At 35.5% G+C, this 18705-nt stretch overlaps 2 protein-coding genes across 3 annotated transcripts; both read right to left on the bottom strand.

Moving 5' to 3' along the window:
* Positions 1 to 6798: 6798 nt before the first annotated feature.
* Positions 6799 to 8351, bottom strand: LOC130970472 (uncharacterized). Its single transcript, XM_057896566.1, has one exon. It carries the CDS (start codon positions 7626 to 7628, stop codon positions 6852 to 6854), a length of 777 nt encoding a protein of 258 aa, XP_057752549.1. The 5' UTR covers positions 7629 to 8351; the 3' UTR covers positions 6799 to 6851.
* Positions 8352 to 8730: 379 nt separating this feature from the next.
* LOC130970471 (putative E3 ubiquitin-protein ligase RING1a) lies at positions 8731 to 13362 on the bottom strand. 2 transcript variants are annotated; one of them, XM_057896563.1, is made up of 10 exons: positions 13103 to 13362; positions 12931 to 12973; positions 11917 to 11975; positions 11032 to 11113; positions 10768 to 10888; positions 10651 to 10692; positions 9906 to 10421; positions 9547 to 9654; positions 9279 to 9470; positions 8731 to 9179 (listed from the first exon to the last, which is right to left on the bottom strand). In XM_057896563.1, exons 1-10 carry the CDS (start codon positions 13191 to 13193, stop codon positions 9153 to 9155), a joined length of 1281 nt encoding a protein of 426 aa, XP_057752546.1. In that variant the 5' UTR covers positions 13194 to 13362; the 3' UTR covers positions 8731 to 9152. The 2 variants fall into 2 exon arrangements, with proteins under 2 accessions (XP_057752546.1, XP_057752548.1); XM_057896565.1 differs by having other exon boundaries at positions 8732 to 9179; positions 9906 to 10418.
* Positions 13363 to 18705: the final 5343 nt, after the last annotated feature.

Below are 18705 nucleotides of genomic sequence, written 5' to 3'. Positions count from 1 at the left end.
AGCAAGAAGAAGAATGAAACTTTCTCTCTCTTTTTCTCTGAGGTTTTATCCAAAGCAAACTTGTGAGGTGCATTGGAAGGCTTCAGCTTGAATGGAGTCATCTTAGGCTTGTGTTGGATTTGTTTCATTTGGCCCAGCTGAATTCTTTGCTTTGATTTTTTGGGTTTTCTTTGTTTAGACAACCCACCAGCAATGGTTTTTGTTTTTTTGCATTTGGGCTACTGTTTCTTTTAATTTTGGCCCGCATCACTTTCTCAAACATAATTAAAAACTAATTGAATGATTAACCCAATAAAATAATGTTTGTCATCATCAATTGAAATTAGTTAATTTCTTAACTCAACAATCATTGTGGTTAAAAGGGACATGTAAAGAAATTTTGTTGGTAGCTAAAGAAGGAGAAAGCGAAGGCAAGTAAAGACAAGAGCACAAATAAAGATGGTGTAGCAATGAAGACAAGGTCAATGTAACTCATGATAATTTTCTTCTTGCTGAGGAGTTTGAATCTGTTAACCTTGTTGATAATAGCACTAGTTGGATGATTGATAGTGGGGCTTCTATTCATGTAACATCTAGGAGGGATTTGTTTACATCTTATACTCTTGGTGATTTTGGTGATGTAAAAATGGCTCATCAAGATGTTGCAAAATATGCCGGTATTGGACATGTTTGCTTAGAAACCTCCAACGGTACCAAGTTGACTTTGAAACGTGTAAAGCATATTCCAGATATTTGATTGAACTTACTTTCTGTTGTTAAGTTATATGATAAAGATTTGGTTAGCTCATTCTCTCGTGATAGTTGGAAGATCACCAAAGGTTCCATGGTTGTTGCTAGAGGTATACGATGCTCTACTCTTTATTTAACTCAAGTAAAGATTGTGAAAGATGTTGTTAATGCTGCTGAGTTTATTGATGAAACTAATTTATGGCATAAGAGATTATGTCATATGAGTGAGAAAGGCATGAATATGTTATTCAAGAGGAATTTTTTATCTGGTTGCAAGGTTGCTTTGAAAAAGTGCAACCATTGCTTTGCTGGGAAACAAAACAGATTTTTTTTTCAAGAGTAATTCACCTTCAAGGAAGCCGGAGATACTTGACTTGGTGCATTCTGATGTATGTGGACCGATGAAGACAAGAACACTTGGAGGATCTATTTATTTTGTAACCTTTATTGATGATCATTCTAGGAAATTATGGGTTTACACTTTGAAGACCAAAGATCAAGTTTTGAATGTGTTCAAGCAATTTCAAGCTTCTGTTGAAAGGAAAAATGCAAAGAAGTTGAAATACATTCGTACTGACAATGGTGGTGAGTACTCAGGTCCATTTGATGCTTATTATAAAGAGCATGGTATAAGTCCATTTGAGCACTGTTGTTCATGTCTTGAACCGGATTTGAAGTGCCAGCGAAGGTATGGTCAGGTAAAGATGCTTTTTATGATCATTAAGAGTCTTTGGATGTAAAGCCTTTATTCATATTCCTAAAGATGAGAGATCCAAGCTTGATGTAAAGACTAAGCAGTGTATTTTTATTAGCTATGGCATGGATGAGTTTGGTTATAGGTTTTATGATCCTGTTAGCAAGGTGATTCGGAGTAGAGATGTTGTCTTTGTTGAAGACCAAACATTGAAGGATGTTGATAATGCGGAGAAGCCAATGGTTCAACCTAGTGATCATTTTTCTGACTTGGATATTACTCCCTCTATGCCTATGGTGGAAGATGGTAGAGTTGAAGTTCAAAATAATGAGCATGATACAAGTGCAGGTGAAGATGGAACAGTTGATCCGATACTTCATGAAGTTGGTGATGATGATCAAGATGAACAACCAGCTTTAGAAATTCCTGCAAATGCACTTAGAAGGTCTGCAAGAGAGAGGAAGCCTTCATCATGGTATTCTCCACATGAGTTTATTTTGTTGACTGATGGGGGAGAACCTGAATATTTCGGAGAGTCTGTTGAAGATGAAAGCAAAACTCAATGGCTTGAAGCTATGCAAGAAGAAATGAAGTCCTTGCTTGAGAATGATACCTATGAGTTGGTGAAGCTAGCGAATGGTATGTGAGTTTTGAAGAACAAATAGGTATTCATAATCAAGAATGAAGAACACAATTCTAAGCCTTGGTATAAAGCCAAATTGGTTGTTAGAAGCTTTAGTCAGAGAAAAGGTGTTGATTATAAGGAGATTTTTTCTTCTGTTGTGAGGATGTCATCCATTCGTGCTGTGCTTGGATTAGCAGCTTCTCTTGATTTGGAGATTGAGCAAATGAATGTGAAGACAGCTTTTCTTCATGGTGATTTGGACAGGAAAATCTACATGGAGCAATCGGAGGGCTTTGTTGTTAAAGGAAAGGAAGATTTTGTATGCAAGTTTAAGAAGAGTCTTTATGGGTTGAAGCAAGCTCCAAGACATTGGTACAAGAAGTTTGAATCTGTTATGGGGAGCATAGTTATCATAAGACAACTTCATATCATTGTGTATTTGTGCAAAAATTTTCTGATGATGATTTTATCATTCTTTTGCTTTATGTGGATGATATTTTGATTGTGGGTAAGAATGCTTTGAGGATTAATGAATTAAAGAAATAGTTGAGCAAGTTCTTTGCTATTATGAAGGACTTGGGTCCTACCAAACAAATTTTGGGCATGCCTATTCCTCTCATTATAAAGATTCCAAGAAGCTTTATTTGTCACAGGAGAAGCACATAAAGAAGGTGCTTCAAAGGTTTGGTATGAATGATGCCAAATGTGTTGCTAGTTCTTTTGCTCCTGATTTTAAGTTGAGTACCAAGCAGTGTCCAACCACTGATAAGGAGAAGCAAGCAATGGATGAAATTCCTTATACCTCGGCTGTTGGAAGCTTGATGTATGCTATGGTGTATACTAGACCAGACATTGCTCATGCGGTTGGTACTGTGAGTTGTTTTCTCTCTAATCCAGGTAAAGAACATTGGAATGCTGTTAAATGGATTATGAAATATCTCAAAGGTACAACTAACTTGAGTTTGAGTTTTGGTAGTGAGAAACCTTTGCTAGTTAGCTTTATCGATGCATACATAGCAGGAGATATTGATTCTCGAAAATCTACTTCAGGTTATTTGGTCAAGTTTACAGGGGGAACTATTTCATGTCAGTCAAGGTTACAGAAGTGTATTGTACTTTCTACTACAGATGCAGAGTTTATTGCAGCAACTGAAACATGTAAAGAGTTGTTGTGGATGAAGAAGTTTCTTGTAGCACTTGGTTTCAAGCAAGACCGTTATGTGTTGTTGTATGATAGTCAAAGTGCTATTTATCTTGCCAAGAATTCTACTTTTCATGCAAGATCTAAACATATTAATGTTAGGTATCACTGGATACGAGATATGTTAGACTCCAAGTTGTTGAAACTTGAGAAAGTTCACACTGATGATAATTGTGCTGATATGATGACAAAAGCACTGTCAAGAGATAAGATTGAAACATGTTGTTCGATCGCCGGAATGGCGAGGGCCTCCACCTAATCGAGAAGGGGGAGATTTGTTGGGCTTTTTTCTCTCATTTGTGAGGCCCAAGCCCAAATTTTCGAGGGTGTATTCTTGCACCCTTATCTCTCTACCCTAATCAAATTTTGGTGTCAATTTAGAGGCAGAAAGTATAGCCACCAAAGTGAGAGAGAAGAGGAAAAACAGAATTCTCGTTTTTATGTAGAGCAGCAAATTTTACATAGCAGTTTCTTATTCGTTCACCGTTGGATCGACATGAAATTTGAACTGCGTGTTTCTATCATCTTGTTCTTTATTCTGGAGGGTGGAGATGTTGATTGGAAGTCTGCAGTGGGAGAAATTGGCTTTGCAAGAGAGAAAATAGGTTTTTCAGTTTTACACAGAGCAGCAATCTTTGAACAAAAGTTTCTCATTCTTTCCCCGTTGGATCGATGTGAAATTTAGACTGCATATTTTTCTCATATTTTTCTTCATTATGGACGGTGAAGCATTTTATTGAAGGTCTTCAGAAGGAGAAATAGGCTTCGAACAACAGTTTTATTTTTTGGTGCTTTGATATTTTGGTTGGTTATATGCACGATTTGTACTTTGTTTGAGACTCTCTTGTACCTTATTTAATTATAGTGGAGCTATTTTATTGGTCTGGACGACTCGTGGTTTTTACCCCTCACATTGTAGGAGTTTTTTCTATGTTATAATCTCGGTGTGTTCTTGTTATTGCTTTACTTGCTATATTTACTTGTTCCTAGTTGCTGCCGTATTGTGTTGTGAGTACTTTCATATTATTCTTGTGTTTGATATTTGTGTTGTTTCCGTTGCTAAGCTCTTTCACAACCAGTGAGGCTAGAGGCGAGACGAGGGAAACTATATGCGAGGCAGGAGAGGCAACGGCAAGCTGGAGCTAAATGAGGCTAGAGGTGAGAGAAACTGGACGCGAGGCAAAGAGGGATAGATGAAAGCAAGATGCATGAGATGAGAAGGAAAAAGAGTAGATTGAGGGTTTTTTTAGAATTTAAAAAGTAAGGACCGGGCGTTGTCATTGAGGTTTTTGACTTTATGTGTGTTGTCATTGAAATTTTTTGTCATCGTAAAAACTTAATTATAAAATTCAGTATGTTATAAAGATTTAATTGAAAAAATATAAAAAATTAATTAAAAATTTAATAAAATTATAAGAAACGATAGAGGAATTAAACTTTATTGTCGTGATACAAGGAGATTCCCAGAATAAAAAATTTAGGTTTCTTATAGAGTTTTGTTAGTTATTTTTGTCTTTAAATTTCATCAAGGAATTTAGTTATTAAAAAAGCTAATTTAAAATGAAAAACACTTACAATAAAATCTTGTCCTGTTAAGTGAATTCAACTAAAGTGTGAGACATGAGCTCTTAACAAATGCTAACGGATGATGGATTCTAGAATCTGGCAAATAAACATACACTGAGCACATTTCTTTTGTTTGGATTTATAACTTGATACGTACTTCAAATGTTCGTGATATGAAGAGTTCAAGTATTATTTAGAAGATATTAGTTTATATTTTTAGAATATTTTAATTTAATATATTTTGATTTTGTTTATTTAATTACTAGATTAAGCCTTATGTTTATGGACTTTAGGGTTTTTCTTTGTTTTAACCTAATAAGAAGTTATAAATACCTCCTTAGTTATTGTAGTCGTAGTATAAAATGATTTAGAGGTTTCAAAACCCCTTTTTGGTTTCGTGATGAAACCATGATGTACACAATTGAGGTTGAGGAGTCCCTCTCTTGTTGCATCGTGGAATTGGGTAAAAGGTTGAGAAGTCCCTTCAATTCAATTCCCAAACCATGGCGTTGACAAGTTAGGTTGAGGAGTCCCTTTCTTGTTGTGTCAAGAAATTGAATAGAAAGTAGAGTGATTCTCCTTGTATTCAATTTCAACCTATCCTTTTTTTAATTTTAATTTTAATGTATCTTTTTATTTAGTTTGAATACTTATCTTTTATTTCGTATCATTTGGTATCAGAGCTCAGGTATTAGATTAATTCTTATTAATCTATATCTGTTCTTCTTTTATCAATTAAAAAAAAGAATCCAATGTTTGTCGTATCTTTTTTTATGTTCTTGTGTTCTTATTTTCTGTTTGCGTTTCATTATTGTTTTTAAAAAAAAAAACATAAAGTGCAAAAACAGGAAAAAAAAGAAGAAAAAAAGAAATATATACAAAAAAATAAATAAATAAATTATCTTCCTTGTAATTATTGTCCTTTTTATATACTATTTTATTCCACTTACAAGATTTGAAGACGAATCTTTTTTGAAGAGGAGGAGAATGATACGTGCTTTAAATATTCGTGATATGAAGAGTTCAAGTGTTATTTAGAAGATATTAGTTTATATTTTTAGAATATTTTAATTTAATGTATTTTGATTTTTTTTTTTTGTTTCCCACGGTATCCCCCAACCCGGCAGGTCAAGGACTAATCCGCCGCGATACTGAGCTTCATTTAAGGGTTTGCTGCTGGCCATGGTGTACACAATTGAGGTTGAGGACTCCCTCTCTTGTTACATCGGGAAATTGGATAGAAGGTTGAGGAATCCTTCGATTTAATTCCCAAACCATGGCGTTGACAAGTTAGGTTGAGGAGTTCATTTCTTATTGCGTCAAGAAATTGAATAGAAAGTAAAATGATTATCTTTGTATTCAATTTCAACCTATCTTTTTTTATTTTAAAATTTAATGTATCTTTTTATTTAGTTTGAATACTTATTTTTATTTCATATCATAACCTCATTTATGCAAGAAAAGAAGTTGCTTAGTCTAACTTAATCTAACACCGTATATGAGGTAAGATAGCTGATTACCATGTCTTGCACTTATACATCTTAACAAATTAAACGCATGTATTTACTTTTATCTATATTAAGTATATATTAAAATTAATTATTAATATAAAATATATATTAAAATATATAATATATATTAAAAATAAATTAAATTATATAATAACTAATTTTAATGTATAAATAATATTTTTATTTATTTAATATCAGAGAACATGGCTGTTGCTCTGACAGTATGAACTCTCCAAAATGAATATTTGCCAAACCTAATTGCTAAAAATCACAGCGGTAGTTAGATCAAATAAAGGAGGTTTCATCTATCAAAAGTTTTATCTTCTTCGTCAACTTGTCTGATTTAATAATATAATAATATTAAACTTGGGGCACTATAGACTAATAATATTAGCTAGAAGTCTAGAACTTTGCATATAATCCAAAAAGCATAAAAATAAATAAATAAAGCTTAGTAGATTAGCATCAAGTAAAGTAGTTTAGCATGAAGAGTATACATGTATGGTATGGTAATAATAATAAGTCCTAACCATATCTGCGGTGCTGCCAAATCCCAGGACCCCCGGCGGCCAGTGCTTCTAACTCAACTGGTTTCATAATACAATGTTGCCCATTATACCCCTGCTGCATCTCCATTGCTATCTTTCTCTCCAACTCATGATGCCTCTCGAATCTTCTCCTCATTAGATTCTCCCTCCGACTCATCATCGTCAACTTGTTCTTTTCTCTCTTCTTATTATCGTCCGTTCTTCTTCTGCTTCCACCAATTGGAACCGGTATTGCTTCCAAACCCATTAACTTCGCTACAACCCCTGGCTTGCACCACACGACACTCTCTCCAGCCACCGTTGTTGGCAAACACATCTCCCTTTCAAAATCATTGATCTCCTCTTCCATCAACATTCCCCCTAAACTCCTCTCGCTGCAAACCGATCTTCTTCCTTCCACTGTTCCGAAAGAGGATCGGTACATAGCATCCCTACCGTCAAGCGAAAACCTTGGATACTGGTTCAACGCGTTCCTCGCAGACCTCAAGATATCGCTGTTGTTCACACAAGACATCCTTCCCCTTCGTATGGAACTGTATTCGTTGAGCTTGGCCTTCCTCGCCATCTCTTCCTCCATTTCAAGTTGCAGTATCAGATCCTCCAGTGTTGGAGAGCTTTGCTTTGAAGGGGAGCTTATGTTGTTGTGTTGGTTGAGTGTGGAGGTGGAACCGTCGTTGTTGCACAAGGTTCTGAAACCTTTCTTCATCTTGGCACCAAAGGAGTTTTTGAGGAGAAAGAAGGGCATGTCCTTCATGAGAGAAAGAGAAAGAGAAAGAAAAAGAGAACAAGTGGTGCATGGTTGTCAAAAAGAGTTGGTTATAGAGAGGAGAAGATGCTACAGGAATGCATTGAAACTGAAACGTGAATAGAGTGAATCAGAGCGGTGTGGCGTGAATGGAGAAACAAGTGCAATTAGATATGAGACTTAATAGCAGTCACATGATAGATAGGGAAAGTTAAGGGATTCAATTCACGTTCATTCACAGGTTCTTCAAAAAAGCATTATATTATTGTGTGTTTATAGCAGAGTATGTGATAGATTACCTAATTCGTGCCTTCTCAGATACCATTTTTCTTCTACTCTACAATTGGTTGGGAGAAATCAAGGCCATTTATTAAAGTCGTGGAGGTACACTCCATCAGAAACTATTGAACTGCCACCCTCTCCATCTTTGCATCTATTTCTAGCTTACTACTATGAAATATGTCGGCAATTTTATAATTCTAATATAATGCATATCCTCCATAATGTATTTTAACTTCAAACAAATTTATGCTCATTCATTGCATAACTTAATAGAGTAGGGTAGATGTAAATTCTGGAGTAAGTTGTTTCTCCTAATCCTCCATAAATGATTTGAAGATTTTCTCTACTATTTTTACAGGGTATTCATATGTACCAAGACAAATTTATCCAGTATCTTTCCCGTTTTTAAGGCTGCGGTTTAAAAGGAGACCGAGATTAATTGACAGAAACTAAGAAATTAAAGTCCCAATATTATATTTGGTGTAAAACCTACATGATTGAATTATATTATAATATTTTGTTTAGTCTAAAATAAATATAAAGATAAATTAAAAATATTTATTAAAATATATTTAGTTATTAAAAAAATTTTTGTTAAAGTTTTAATTTGTCTCTAAAAATTTCAGTATTTTATGTTTTTGTTTTCAAAGTTTTTTGGTAAATGTAATGGAATTCAACTAACGGCACTGAATTCTATTTTTAAACGGTATATCATGATTGAAATCCAAAACACTCGTTTAAACCGTCCATCTAATTATGCTAGTAACGACTTTCATTTGCATTTTGCATTATCTAGTAGCTGACTAGCTCCATATGAAGAGCATGCATAAAATTGATCAATATGTCTTCGGTACATTTCGATATTTGAAAAAATAAAAAATAAAACCACATTTGTAATGAAAAAAACAAACCGTAGTGTTTTACCACACACAAACACAAACTGACGGACAAACTTACCATAGCCACCGATGTGACATGAATGGCCACTGAATGCAACTTAGTAACATATTTATGTGAAGATTTACGAAACCTGTTGTGTATCAAAATACCCTCTACCTGTGGTTTTTCTTTACTGTCTTATTTACAAACTAAGATCAGCCCCCTTCGGCTTATAATATGAGGAAGGCACTTACTAGATAAATGTTGAAAACTATCTATGATTTCTCCGTGTTCCGTATAATTATATGTTTGTGCACTTAGCAAAGAATGGTTCAGATGACTGTTCATCATTCAGTTCGAGCGAACTGAATTCTACAACTTCCTCTTATAAGCCATGAGCTGTGGGAGAGAAGAATAGCAATGTAACAGTGGTAAGAATAAAATGTTGGAATAAAAAGGTTTATTACCCATGGAACATAGTCACTTTAGAGAATTTACCAGATAACCACGGATGAGGTTACAACTTTTCAGTTCAGCCAACGTTTCTTGTTCTCCTAGAGCACGTACCTTATCTTTTTTTGGATCAACTGTTCTTTCACCTCTTATAATATTGACTTGCGGCTCTCCCGGCTCTTCTACCAAGCATAACTCAACATCATCTGGCTGCTGTGCAGTCTTAACTGCAACATACTGCAGAAAAAAACAGTGAGTGACGATATGTGATACAAAACATTTGAGTATCACTTGATCTGAAAAAAGATATAACCTTGCTCAGTGAACTGACTGACAATGTAGGCTTGCACTGAAGGTATGGCTCCTGCAAATTTGGTCCTCTTTGTTTATCCATAGAGACAACCACAAGAAAGATATCCGACTGAAACAATATAGGCCAAATGTCGGATCTTATCATATAGTTGCAGTATCAAGTGCCCACACAAAGAATGATTATAAGAAGGAAAAGAAAAATAATTATAAAACATGAACTTAGCAGCCTTAACATGAATCTGAATCTGAGCCCTGGTTTAAAAGCTGTCAGAGTGAAACCTCAAACAGGTGACCATGTGACCATGAAGCTAAGCATATAGTCTGGTACTAGAAACAATCAATACTAAAAGAATAAATTACCCTGTCATCATTTTCTTCAGAGCTGTGAAGACGATCAACCAACTTGGAGATGCGACTGTTTTTGGAATTTTTCCCATTGGCAGAATTCTTGCCATTTCCTCGGGTGTGACTCCGCTGTCCATTCTTCCCCCAGGCAAGTGTACTACCAGATGAAGTTATGACATCTCTATCCCCTTCAGGAGTATTTTCCTCTCCGGCTACATCCGCGTCAGTAGAGGCAGAATGCTGAGGAAACTGTGTTTCTCCGCCTCTTTTGCATCTTTTTGGTCTGTTTTCAGTCTGCTCATCACAGGAAGATGAGCCCTTCCCCCCTTCATTATCATTCACACCCTCATTGTCATCGGATACTTCTTGTTCACCTGCATTTCTGAAGCGTTTTCTTCTCCTCATATTTGAGGTTCGATAGTTACCTTGTGACCTCCTTACGAAAGCCACTGCTGCTGATTTAGCATTCCGTTTCTTACCCAATGCTTCTGTCTGTCGTCTAAGAGTCTGAGCAATGGAAGCTTGAATCTTCTTAAAAAAGATAAACACTTGAATTATTAATAATACAAGCTGGTGTAAAAAAAAATAAAAAATAAAAACTTGCAAACAAAACATAACACAGATGAGCAACTTTAATTTCTTGATCTTGCTAACAAACTCGACAATGCCAAAGCACAACTGCTGCTAGAATAAAAAAATGTACAGTTGCCATAAAATTTATAAACATCCATATTTTAAGAAAAGGCGAGTCAAATCCCACCTGTTTATTGTGAGTCACCTCGTCTTCGTGTAATGCCAATTCCTAGTACATAACCTTGTTAGTGAGTTATTCTTTCAGAGACATTTTTCAATCATAGATACAGTATGTCGACATTACCTCCTCCTCATACTTATCAATATCTGGATAGAGAGCAGCAATCAAGGCATCATAATTTGGATCATCCCTGAGTGAGCGTCGGCTAGCACAATGTGTACGGCAAGCGGGGCATTCATTGTTACTGTAGCAAATTCAATCCAGACATACTCAAAAGATGAAATATAAAACTTTTGCTGCAAAATCAACGTAGACCATTCCATATATGTGTGTTGTGTGTGTATGGGTGTGAAATAATAAAGTAATGGTGGCAGTTTGAGGACTAACCCAAGACGCATAGATTTGTCTATGCACTCTCTGCAAAAGCGATGCAGGCATTCCATTACAGTTCTTGTTTTCCGAATGATGCCTACACATAAAATAAAAATCAATAATCAAATTCAAAAAGTTTAGGATTCTGCATCCAGGATATCTTGTTAAAAGTTAAAACTCAGTCTTAAAGCAAATTGTGCATGCAAAAGTATAAAAAGGCAAAATCTATCATTTTTCTAAATAAAAGAACCTTTTCATTTTGGTAAATGAATTAAAGATGTAGTTAATCCAATATTACTACATGAATAACTTATTTAAGCACATACTATAAAATTATGAATAAGTCAAATATCTAATGTCCATACATCATTATTTGCAGAATACATACGTATGTCCACTGTAAGCACATTTTTAACGTCTCATACAATTCCGTCGTGCTGGATAACTGTCCTAGTTAAAGATCCAATTGAATGCAACAAACTTTCTACAGATGTAATGAATAAAATCACAACTATAATGGAACAAATATCTATCCCAACTTCCTAAGATAATCTAACGGTTAATTGTCCAATTATATTATGTACTAAGCATAAGCCCTCCTTCTGATTTATCCTTTCTTTATCTCCTGTCAGTTCATCTACATTAGCATCTGAGCTCGGTGTTACCACATTAAAACTTAAAGCATCAAAATGTTGAAGGAAAACCGAGGAAACAGAACAATTACCTCTTTCCATTGCTGGAATTATAACAAATATCTTGCCAAGTAAGCATGCTAGACTAATTGATGCCTTACATTACCAAAAAACTATCCGGCGAAGAAGGTTCATACCGACATCCAATTCTAGAAGAACATCAATCATATATAATTACGCAGTCTAGCATCTGTTAAAAATTACAAACCTAGGCAGATGGGGCACTGAACTTCCTTGCGTACATCTGCCAATTTTATAACCACATATCTGTAAATAAAAGCCAATACAGAGGTATTAGTATGTCTCTTTTTTTTCAATGATAGAAGAATATTATTACGAGATAGGAGGATAAGATTCCCTCCATACAAAAACAAAACACAAATAAAAGATCAATGAAATGTCGTTTTCCGATATCTCAACATGAAGAAGAATCGTTCTTACAGACCAAAATCTCATGTCTTTACTCTAGGAAGGATCATTTGTATGATAACAGGAAACACAAGTAGTTAGCTTCATCTTAATTCTTGTCAGTTAGAAGGGCATGTTATCTGATGCATGCATGCAAGCGTTTCACACCATTGGCTTAGCAAAGTAGCATGACCATGAAAATATCATTACATTCTGATTTCAAATGAGTAAGATAGAAATCCTAGGTGCCAATGAAAACTAGGATTCAGTTTTTAATTGCAGAAGACTCTACATAGATTTAAGTATTGCCTCTCATGGCACCATGATACAGTCACATACAACCAAACCAAGAATAATTGAAACGTTCAAATTATTCTTGTCTAATCTGAAATCTAATACTCGAACGATCTATCTCTACTACCAAACTCAATCGAACTTTAACCACGTAAACAAGTGGGAAAATGTAACAACAATTCGAAACAGAATAAACACACATAAAATCATATTAAAAGTCACCAAAGTAATCAAACGATTCAACGTCGAACTTGGGAGCAACCAAACCATCCAACGCCAGAGAAGCAAGACCGAAAAGCATCACTAACAAATCAGCTAAACTATGGTAGCACACTCAGAGAGACGAGACACGGGAACCGTAAAACAAAGGCAACAGAGAATCAAATCCACATTGAAAATTCAAGCTGCAGCAAAATCGATCGAGAAAACAGAAAAAGCAAACGAAAAGAAAGCAATGAAAGACAAATCGATAAGTAAAGCGACGGAATAAATGAGAAACAAAAAAATCAGCTCAACATACTCCTCCTTGTCGCCGTTGCTCAAAGAGTTGCTTCGATCGGATTCTAGAGATGAAAACAAGGAAGCAGAAGAGACAAAAGAAAATGATAAGCAACAGCACGAGTTATGCAAATCCGGATGAGAATGAATTTAGGGAATCGAAGCGCAAAAATCGAGATGAAAACGACACGTACCGACTTCATCTTCTTGCTTCTCGACGCTGTTGGCGCGCAGAGCATCCTCGTGCTCCTCCAGAGACCCATGCAACCGCTTCTGTGCTGGCATTGTTTACTGTTGCGACCACAGCCTATCGACGAATGAAAGACCGTAACGCTTCGCCGCCGGAGGAAGCTGCTGCGGCAGCGGTGGGAAACGGAGAAAAGAGACGGAGACAAAGTGTGACTTCAACGCCTTGACCAGAGAGAGAAAGAGAGAGGGTGGTGGGGGCAGAGGGTGAAGGATGAAGCTCGTGATTTGTGTCATTCAGAAGTAGCGTTATATAGTTGACACTGGCAACGGAGTATTGGAGTAACTTCCAATAAGAGTTAGCCACGTAGGTGTGTAGGGTAATATCTTATTTGACAAAATTGGGAGATGGACGTAAAAGATCGTGGTGTTATCCTGGTCCATTTGTTGTTATTATGAGCCATGATGCAGCTGATCATTACTCTCTATTTTTTACTTTTTAAGATTATTTGGTTGGGCAGGCCTTGGGGCTTGGTGTATGAAATTTCATCCCGGGTGAACCTTATTCCTCCAGGAATAAATTTCTTCCCGGCGAATACTAATGCGGCATGAAAAAAAAAAATTGTTATTTAAAGTATCAAAAATGAAAATAAAATATTTTAAATTCTAATTTTTAAATTTTAAATTTGAATTGTTAATATAAAATATAATAAATAGTGACAAACGAAGATATGGACACGCTAAAACAAATAAATAGAACAATTACAAACGACGAGACAATTGAGTAGAGAGAGAGAGAGAAAAATAGGTACACAGTATAACTGAGGGAGGCAATTGAGCCATGCGAGGAGCGACGACGGATAACACACAAGCAGCCACGACCAACAATAATTAAAGTAGAAAAATGTATAGATTAATGTTCTGAAAACCGGACCGGACCAGCCGGTTCAACCGGGTTAACCAGAAACCGGTCACCTAACCAGTCTGGTCCACCAATAGAACTGTCCTGTAAAAAATCGGTTAAAAAACCGGCCGAATCGGTAGTTAACCGGCGAACCGGACGAACCGGCCCGGTTTCTGTAGGTACCGGTTTTCTCTCCTAATATGAAACGGCACCGTTTTGCTTTTAAAAAAAAAGTTAAGAAGTAAAAACGCGTGATGACTGATGAATTGATGAGCCAGCTCTAATCTGCTAATCCAAGAAGCCTGCCACCAAGCCTAGCCTCCAGCCCTCCACCACCGCCTTGTGCCTCTATTGCCGCCGCGCCGTCCGTCGCACCGACCCCTGTTCGCTCTCAGACTCACCGGCACGCTGTTTCTTCCTCGAGCGTCCGTCGTCTTCCTCTTCCCCTGGAGCTGCTGCATGCCTGTATACGAAAGAGGAAGGACAACCAACCTGAATCGAAACCAACGCCGGAGCTAGGGCCACTCACCGTCGCGGGTCACTCACCATCGCGGGCCATTCACCGTCGTGGGTAAGTTCTGTTCTTCAGACTTCAGTTCTTCTGTTCTGTCTTTTTTTTATTTTTTTTATTTTTTTATATGATTAATCAAATATTGAATAAATTTGTTATATGTTGAATTTGAGAATAAATTTGATGTATGTTGAATTTGAGAATTCTGCTCTGCTCTGTTTAATTTTTTTATCTTTTCAATTCCATGAACTATGAGTTGATATTGAATTCTGCTCTGTTCTTCAATTTTTTTTATCTTTTCACTCTTCAATTCTGCTCTGCTCTGTTCTTGAATTGTATGAACTATGAACTATGAATTGATATTTGGTCTGGATTCTGGGTTGGTGGCACTCTGAATTTAGATGGAACACTCACAAAATGATCAATCACAGTTTCCCTAATAATCACAATCAGTTTCCAGTTTGCTCTGTTTGCTGGTTTTACTATTAATAATTGAGTTGCTAATTTAGGATTTGTCATTCTGAGTTACTGATTTTGTTAATTTGTGCTTATTTTGTTAAATTTTCTGGAAAGAATTTGTTGTTGATCCTCAGATATTGTGTTACTGATTTTGTGAATTTGTTATTTTATTCTGAGTTGCCAATGTTTATGAAATTGGAGTTGATTATAATGATCCTCAGATTCTGAATTGCTCTTCTGTTGAATTTGGAGTCTGATTTCTGGACAGAACTTTTGTTGTTGTTGCATTTTTTCTTGTTGATTGTAACCATTATGAGTTGCTGTTTTTGATTTTTTATTTTATTTTTGTTGATTATAATTATTCTGAGTTGTTTGTTAGAATGATTTTGGAATAATTTGATATTTTTTGGATTAAGTCTGAGTGGTTGTTAATTATGATTTGTGATGAAGAGTTTCTTTATTTTGGTTTTACAAAGCATGAAACCCAGAACTGGTAAAAAATTATAGGATGAATATATATGTTTAAAATTATATATAATCTTTTAATAATTTTATTTAATATTTAATTAAACCGGTTGAACCCCAGTCGAACCACTGAACCAGTGAACCAGTAACTTTACCGGTTCATTGACCGGTCCGATTCTCGCAACCTTGGTATAGATAGACAATGAACATACTAAATAATGTGAATAATAAATATATTGGATGTTCATTTTATTAGGTATGTGGATGATTATTCTAATATTAAGATTTAGATAGATAATTTAGAGGTGTAGTATATTTTAATTTAATTGGTGGTTGTTCATGTTGTTCAAGAAAGTTATTGGTTACCTAGCATTATCTTTAAAGTAGTAGCGGCAGAAAAACATTAACTTAATGAAAAATATGTGAGTTAAGTTTTAAAGTGGTCCCTAAAATTACACTTAAGTCTTGAAATCGTTTCTGAACTTAATAGTTACCCAATTTCAATCTTAAAGTTGTACACCGGAACCCATAGTCGTCCTTCTAGCAATTTCTGTCCACCTGACTCCATCGAAAAGCTGATCTGGATGCCTCTGTGACACACTGACAAAGAAACGGCTAGCTGACGCGAAAGAGTAAACTTTTTTTATTCAATTTGGTCCCTAAAGTGAATTTATAAATCCTAATCCCCAGTTTTGAACATCACTATCTGCAAGGCTACTCTCTTCTCCTCTCTTTGCTCTTCTCCATCTTCAAAAGCACACGGTTATGGCTAGCGCAAGCAACGCTTCTGAGAGCTCGAACAACCCACGATCTTTTAGAAACATTACGAGAAGAATGACTAGAAAAAAAATTCGTGTTTGCCAGAATGGTGTGGGTGCGGGTCGAGACCAGTGTTGCAATGCTCAGCGACGAATTCTAACCCATGGAGACCATTCGTCAATTGCCCAAACGACAATGTAAGTGGTTGTTGTTGTTTGCTATATTTCTGGTATGAACTTGGCTGATTCAGTTTCTTGGGTATAGACTGTAGGTAACAGGCTGTGTGGGTTGTTTCTGTGAGTAGATAAAATCTGGAAGAAGATGTGATAACATGTGATGGCAGAACAAACTCTTCAATTGATAATGAAAAATGGAAGATAAAAATTGCTTGAAAATTTGGGAGATTAGAATCTGAAGTTAGGGTTCTAAAAATGGGTAGGATTTTGGTGTTTGTATTTATACTGCTGATTATAGGAGCTATTCTTTTGTTAAAGCTAGATAGATAATATGGCCAATTGTATCTGACAAAAAACAAATGACATGTTATATGCATATATTGTTCTTGTACCTATACCTATCTTTTTGTTTGAAACAAATGCAAATTAAAGTAAACGATATCATTGTGCTTGCATATTTTGAAAATTGGAGAAATAATATGAAATAGTAATTTATTCATTTATATTATAATACTTGTCCATAATATAATGAAACACTGCCAAAATATTGTTCACCTATAAACATTGTTCATCCATTATCTCAAAGTTTTCATCATAATTAAGGTCTTATAAAGCCATAAATCCATAGTATCCTAATTAAGATAGCATTGAAAGTATATAATCCAAATAAAATATATGGACAAAAACACTAATTGTTCCGTATACATAACAATCTAAGTCTTCATTTCTTGGTTCTGGGTGGTCTAAATCCAGTGTTAGGCATAAACTTCATAAAATTTGCAAACCTTGTAGCAGTCCCCTATGTTGCACCTTGGATAGGATTAGGTGGAAGATCTTTTGCTGGTTGAGTGCTAGCTGTAACATCCTACCACATAGAGTCTTATGCTTAAGTCATAAAACAGAGGTAGGCAGGTATTATGACTTCTAAAATATATATATATATATATATATATATATATATATATATATATATATATATATATATATATATATATATAAAGGGTTTATATCTAGAAGCCTTGGAACAAAAGTTAAATAAAAGCGTTATACAGAAAAGCGCATCATTCACGAGAGCGATAAACGTAAACTAAGAGAGATAAGAGTAAAGTAAAACATAGATATATAAAAGAAGAGTTCCAAAATAAAGATAACAAAGCTTCTGACTCGGCTCGCGAAGTTAAGACCGGCCAGAGCATATATACATACATACATACATACATACATATATACATGTGAAACCCAAAATACCCAAAATACTATTTATAGAACCTGTTTCTCCAAGTCAACCTCTAAGAGGGACAAAACATATATATATATATATATATATATATATATATATATATATATATATATATATATATATATATATGCATATAAAACCAAAATGAAACCCCAAACGGGTAGAGTTCTTCGCTTGCAGAAAGCTTCCAGTATGCCTCAGCGAGGTGCCTCACGTCCTGCATTTAAAAACCATAAAATATATATGGGATGAGAATCGGAGGTTCTCAACATGGTGACGGAGCCCACATAACTAACATATAATATCTCGGGAAAGCCATAGGCGATCTTAAAACTTCCAACAGTCAAATTTAAAGCTTAGAGTTAAAATTTAAAACCATAATATAAGGTAAGTTGTCTAAGGTTCTTAATCCCAACTCAATTCTAACTTAATTCTAACTTATTCCTTCAGTTTCTCGCCTTCCTCCAATCCTCCAAAACTCCGGTGCAGAGACAAACAATACAGACAAAGTAAACACAAGTAGAATACAGATACAGCAGGTAACCAATATAGCAGATAAGCATAGATATTCAAATAAGCAAATCCAAGTAGTGCAAAACCAAACAAGACACATAAATGCATATAATGCATGCCTTTCCTACTGGCCGTGAGTTCACGTGTCAGTTACTTTGCAGAACCCGACACATCCAGTAGCTAACCCGGATATGATCCTCTTGAAAACTGGTGGACGGTACACCACCACGACCCCCACCCGGCGGGCAGTACACCACCACGAACCCCACCATTGCGAGCGATACACCACCATGAACCTAGCAAGATCTTCAATTGGAAAACAACACACACATGGGTGGTAAACAACCACGATTCTCATAGACATTTCGACATTGGGTAAGCCGTAAACCACCACAATCCTTGCCAGGTCAAAGCTCAAAAATCAATTTCATTTTTAAATTCATTATAAATTATCCACACATTCATTCTCAATCCATTTCATGTCCATATCACAAATCATCATCAATTATCTTATACCTCATAAACTTAGAAATCAACACATACAAATTCATATACTCATCATCAATATATCAACAATTCATAAC

This window comes from Arachis stenosperma, chromosome 3, assembly GCF_014773155.1.
Source record: "Arachis stenosperma cultivar V10309 chromosome 3, arast.V10309.gnm1.PFL2, whole genome shotgun sequence".
Classification (NCBI taxonomy): domain Eukaryota; kingdom Viridiplantae; phylum Streptophyta; class Magnoliopsida; order Fabales; family Fabaceae; genus Arachis; species Arachis stenosperma.
Note: the sequence above shows the minus strand (reverse complement) of the source record. Positions and strands in the feature narration are given on the sequence as shown.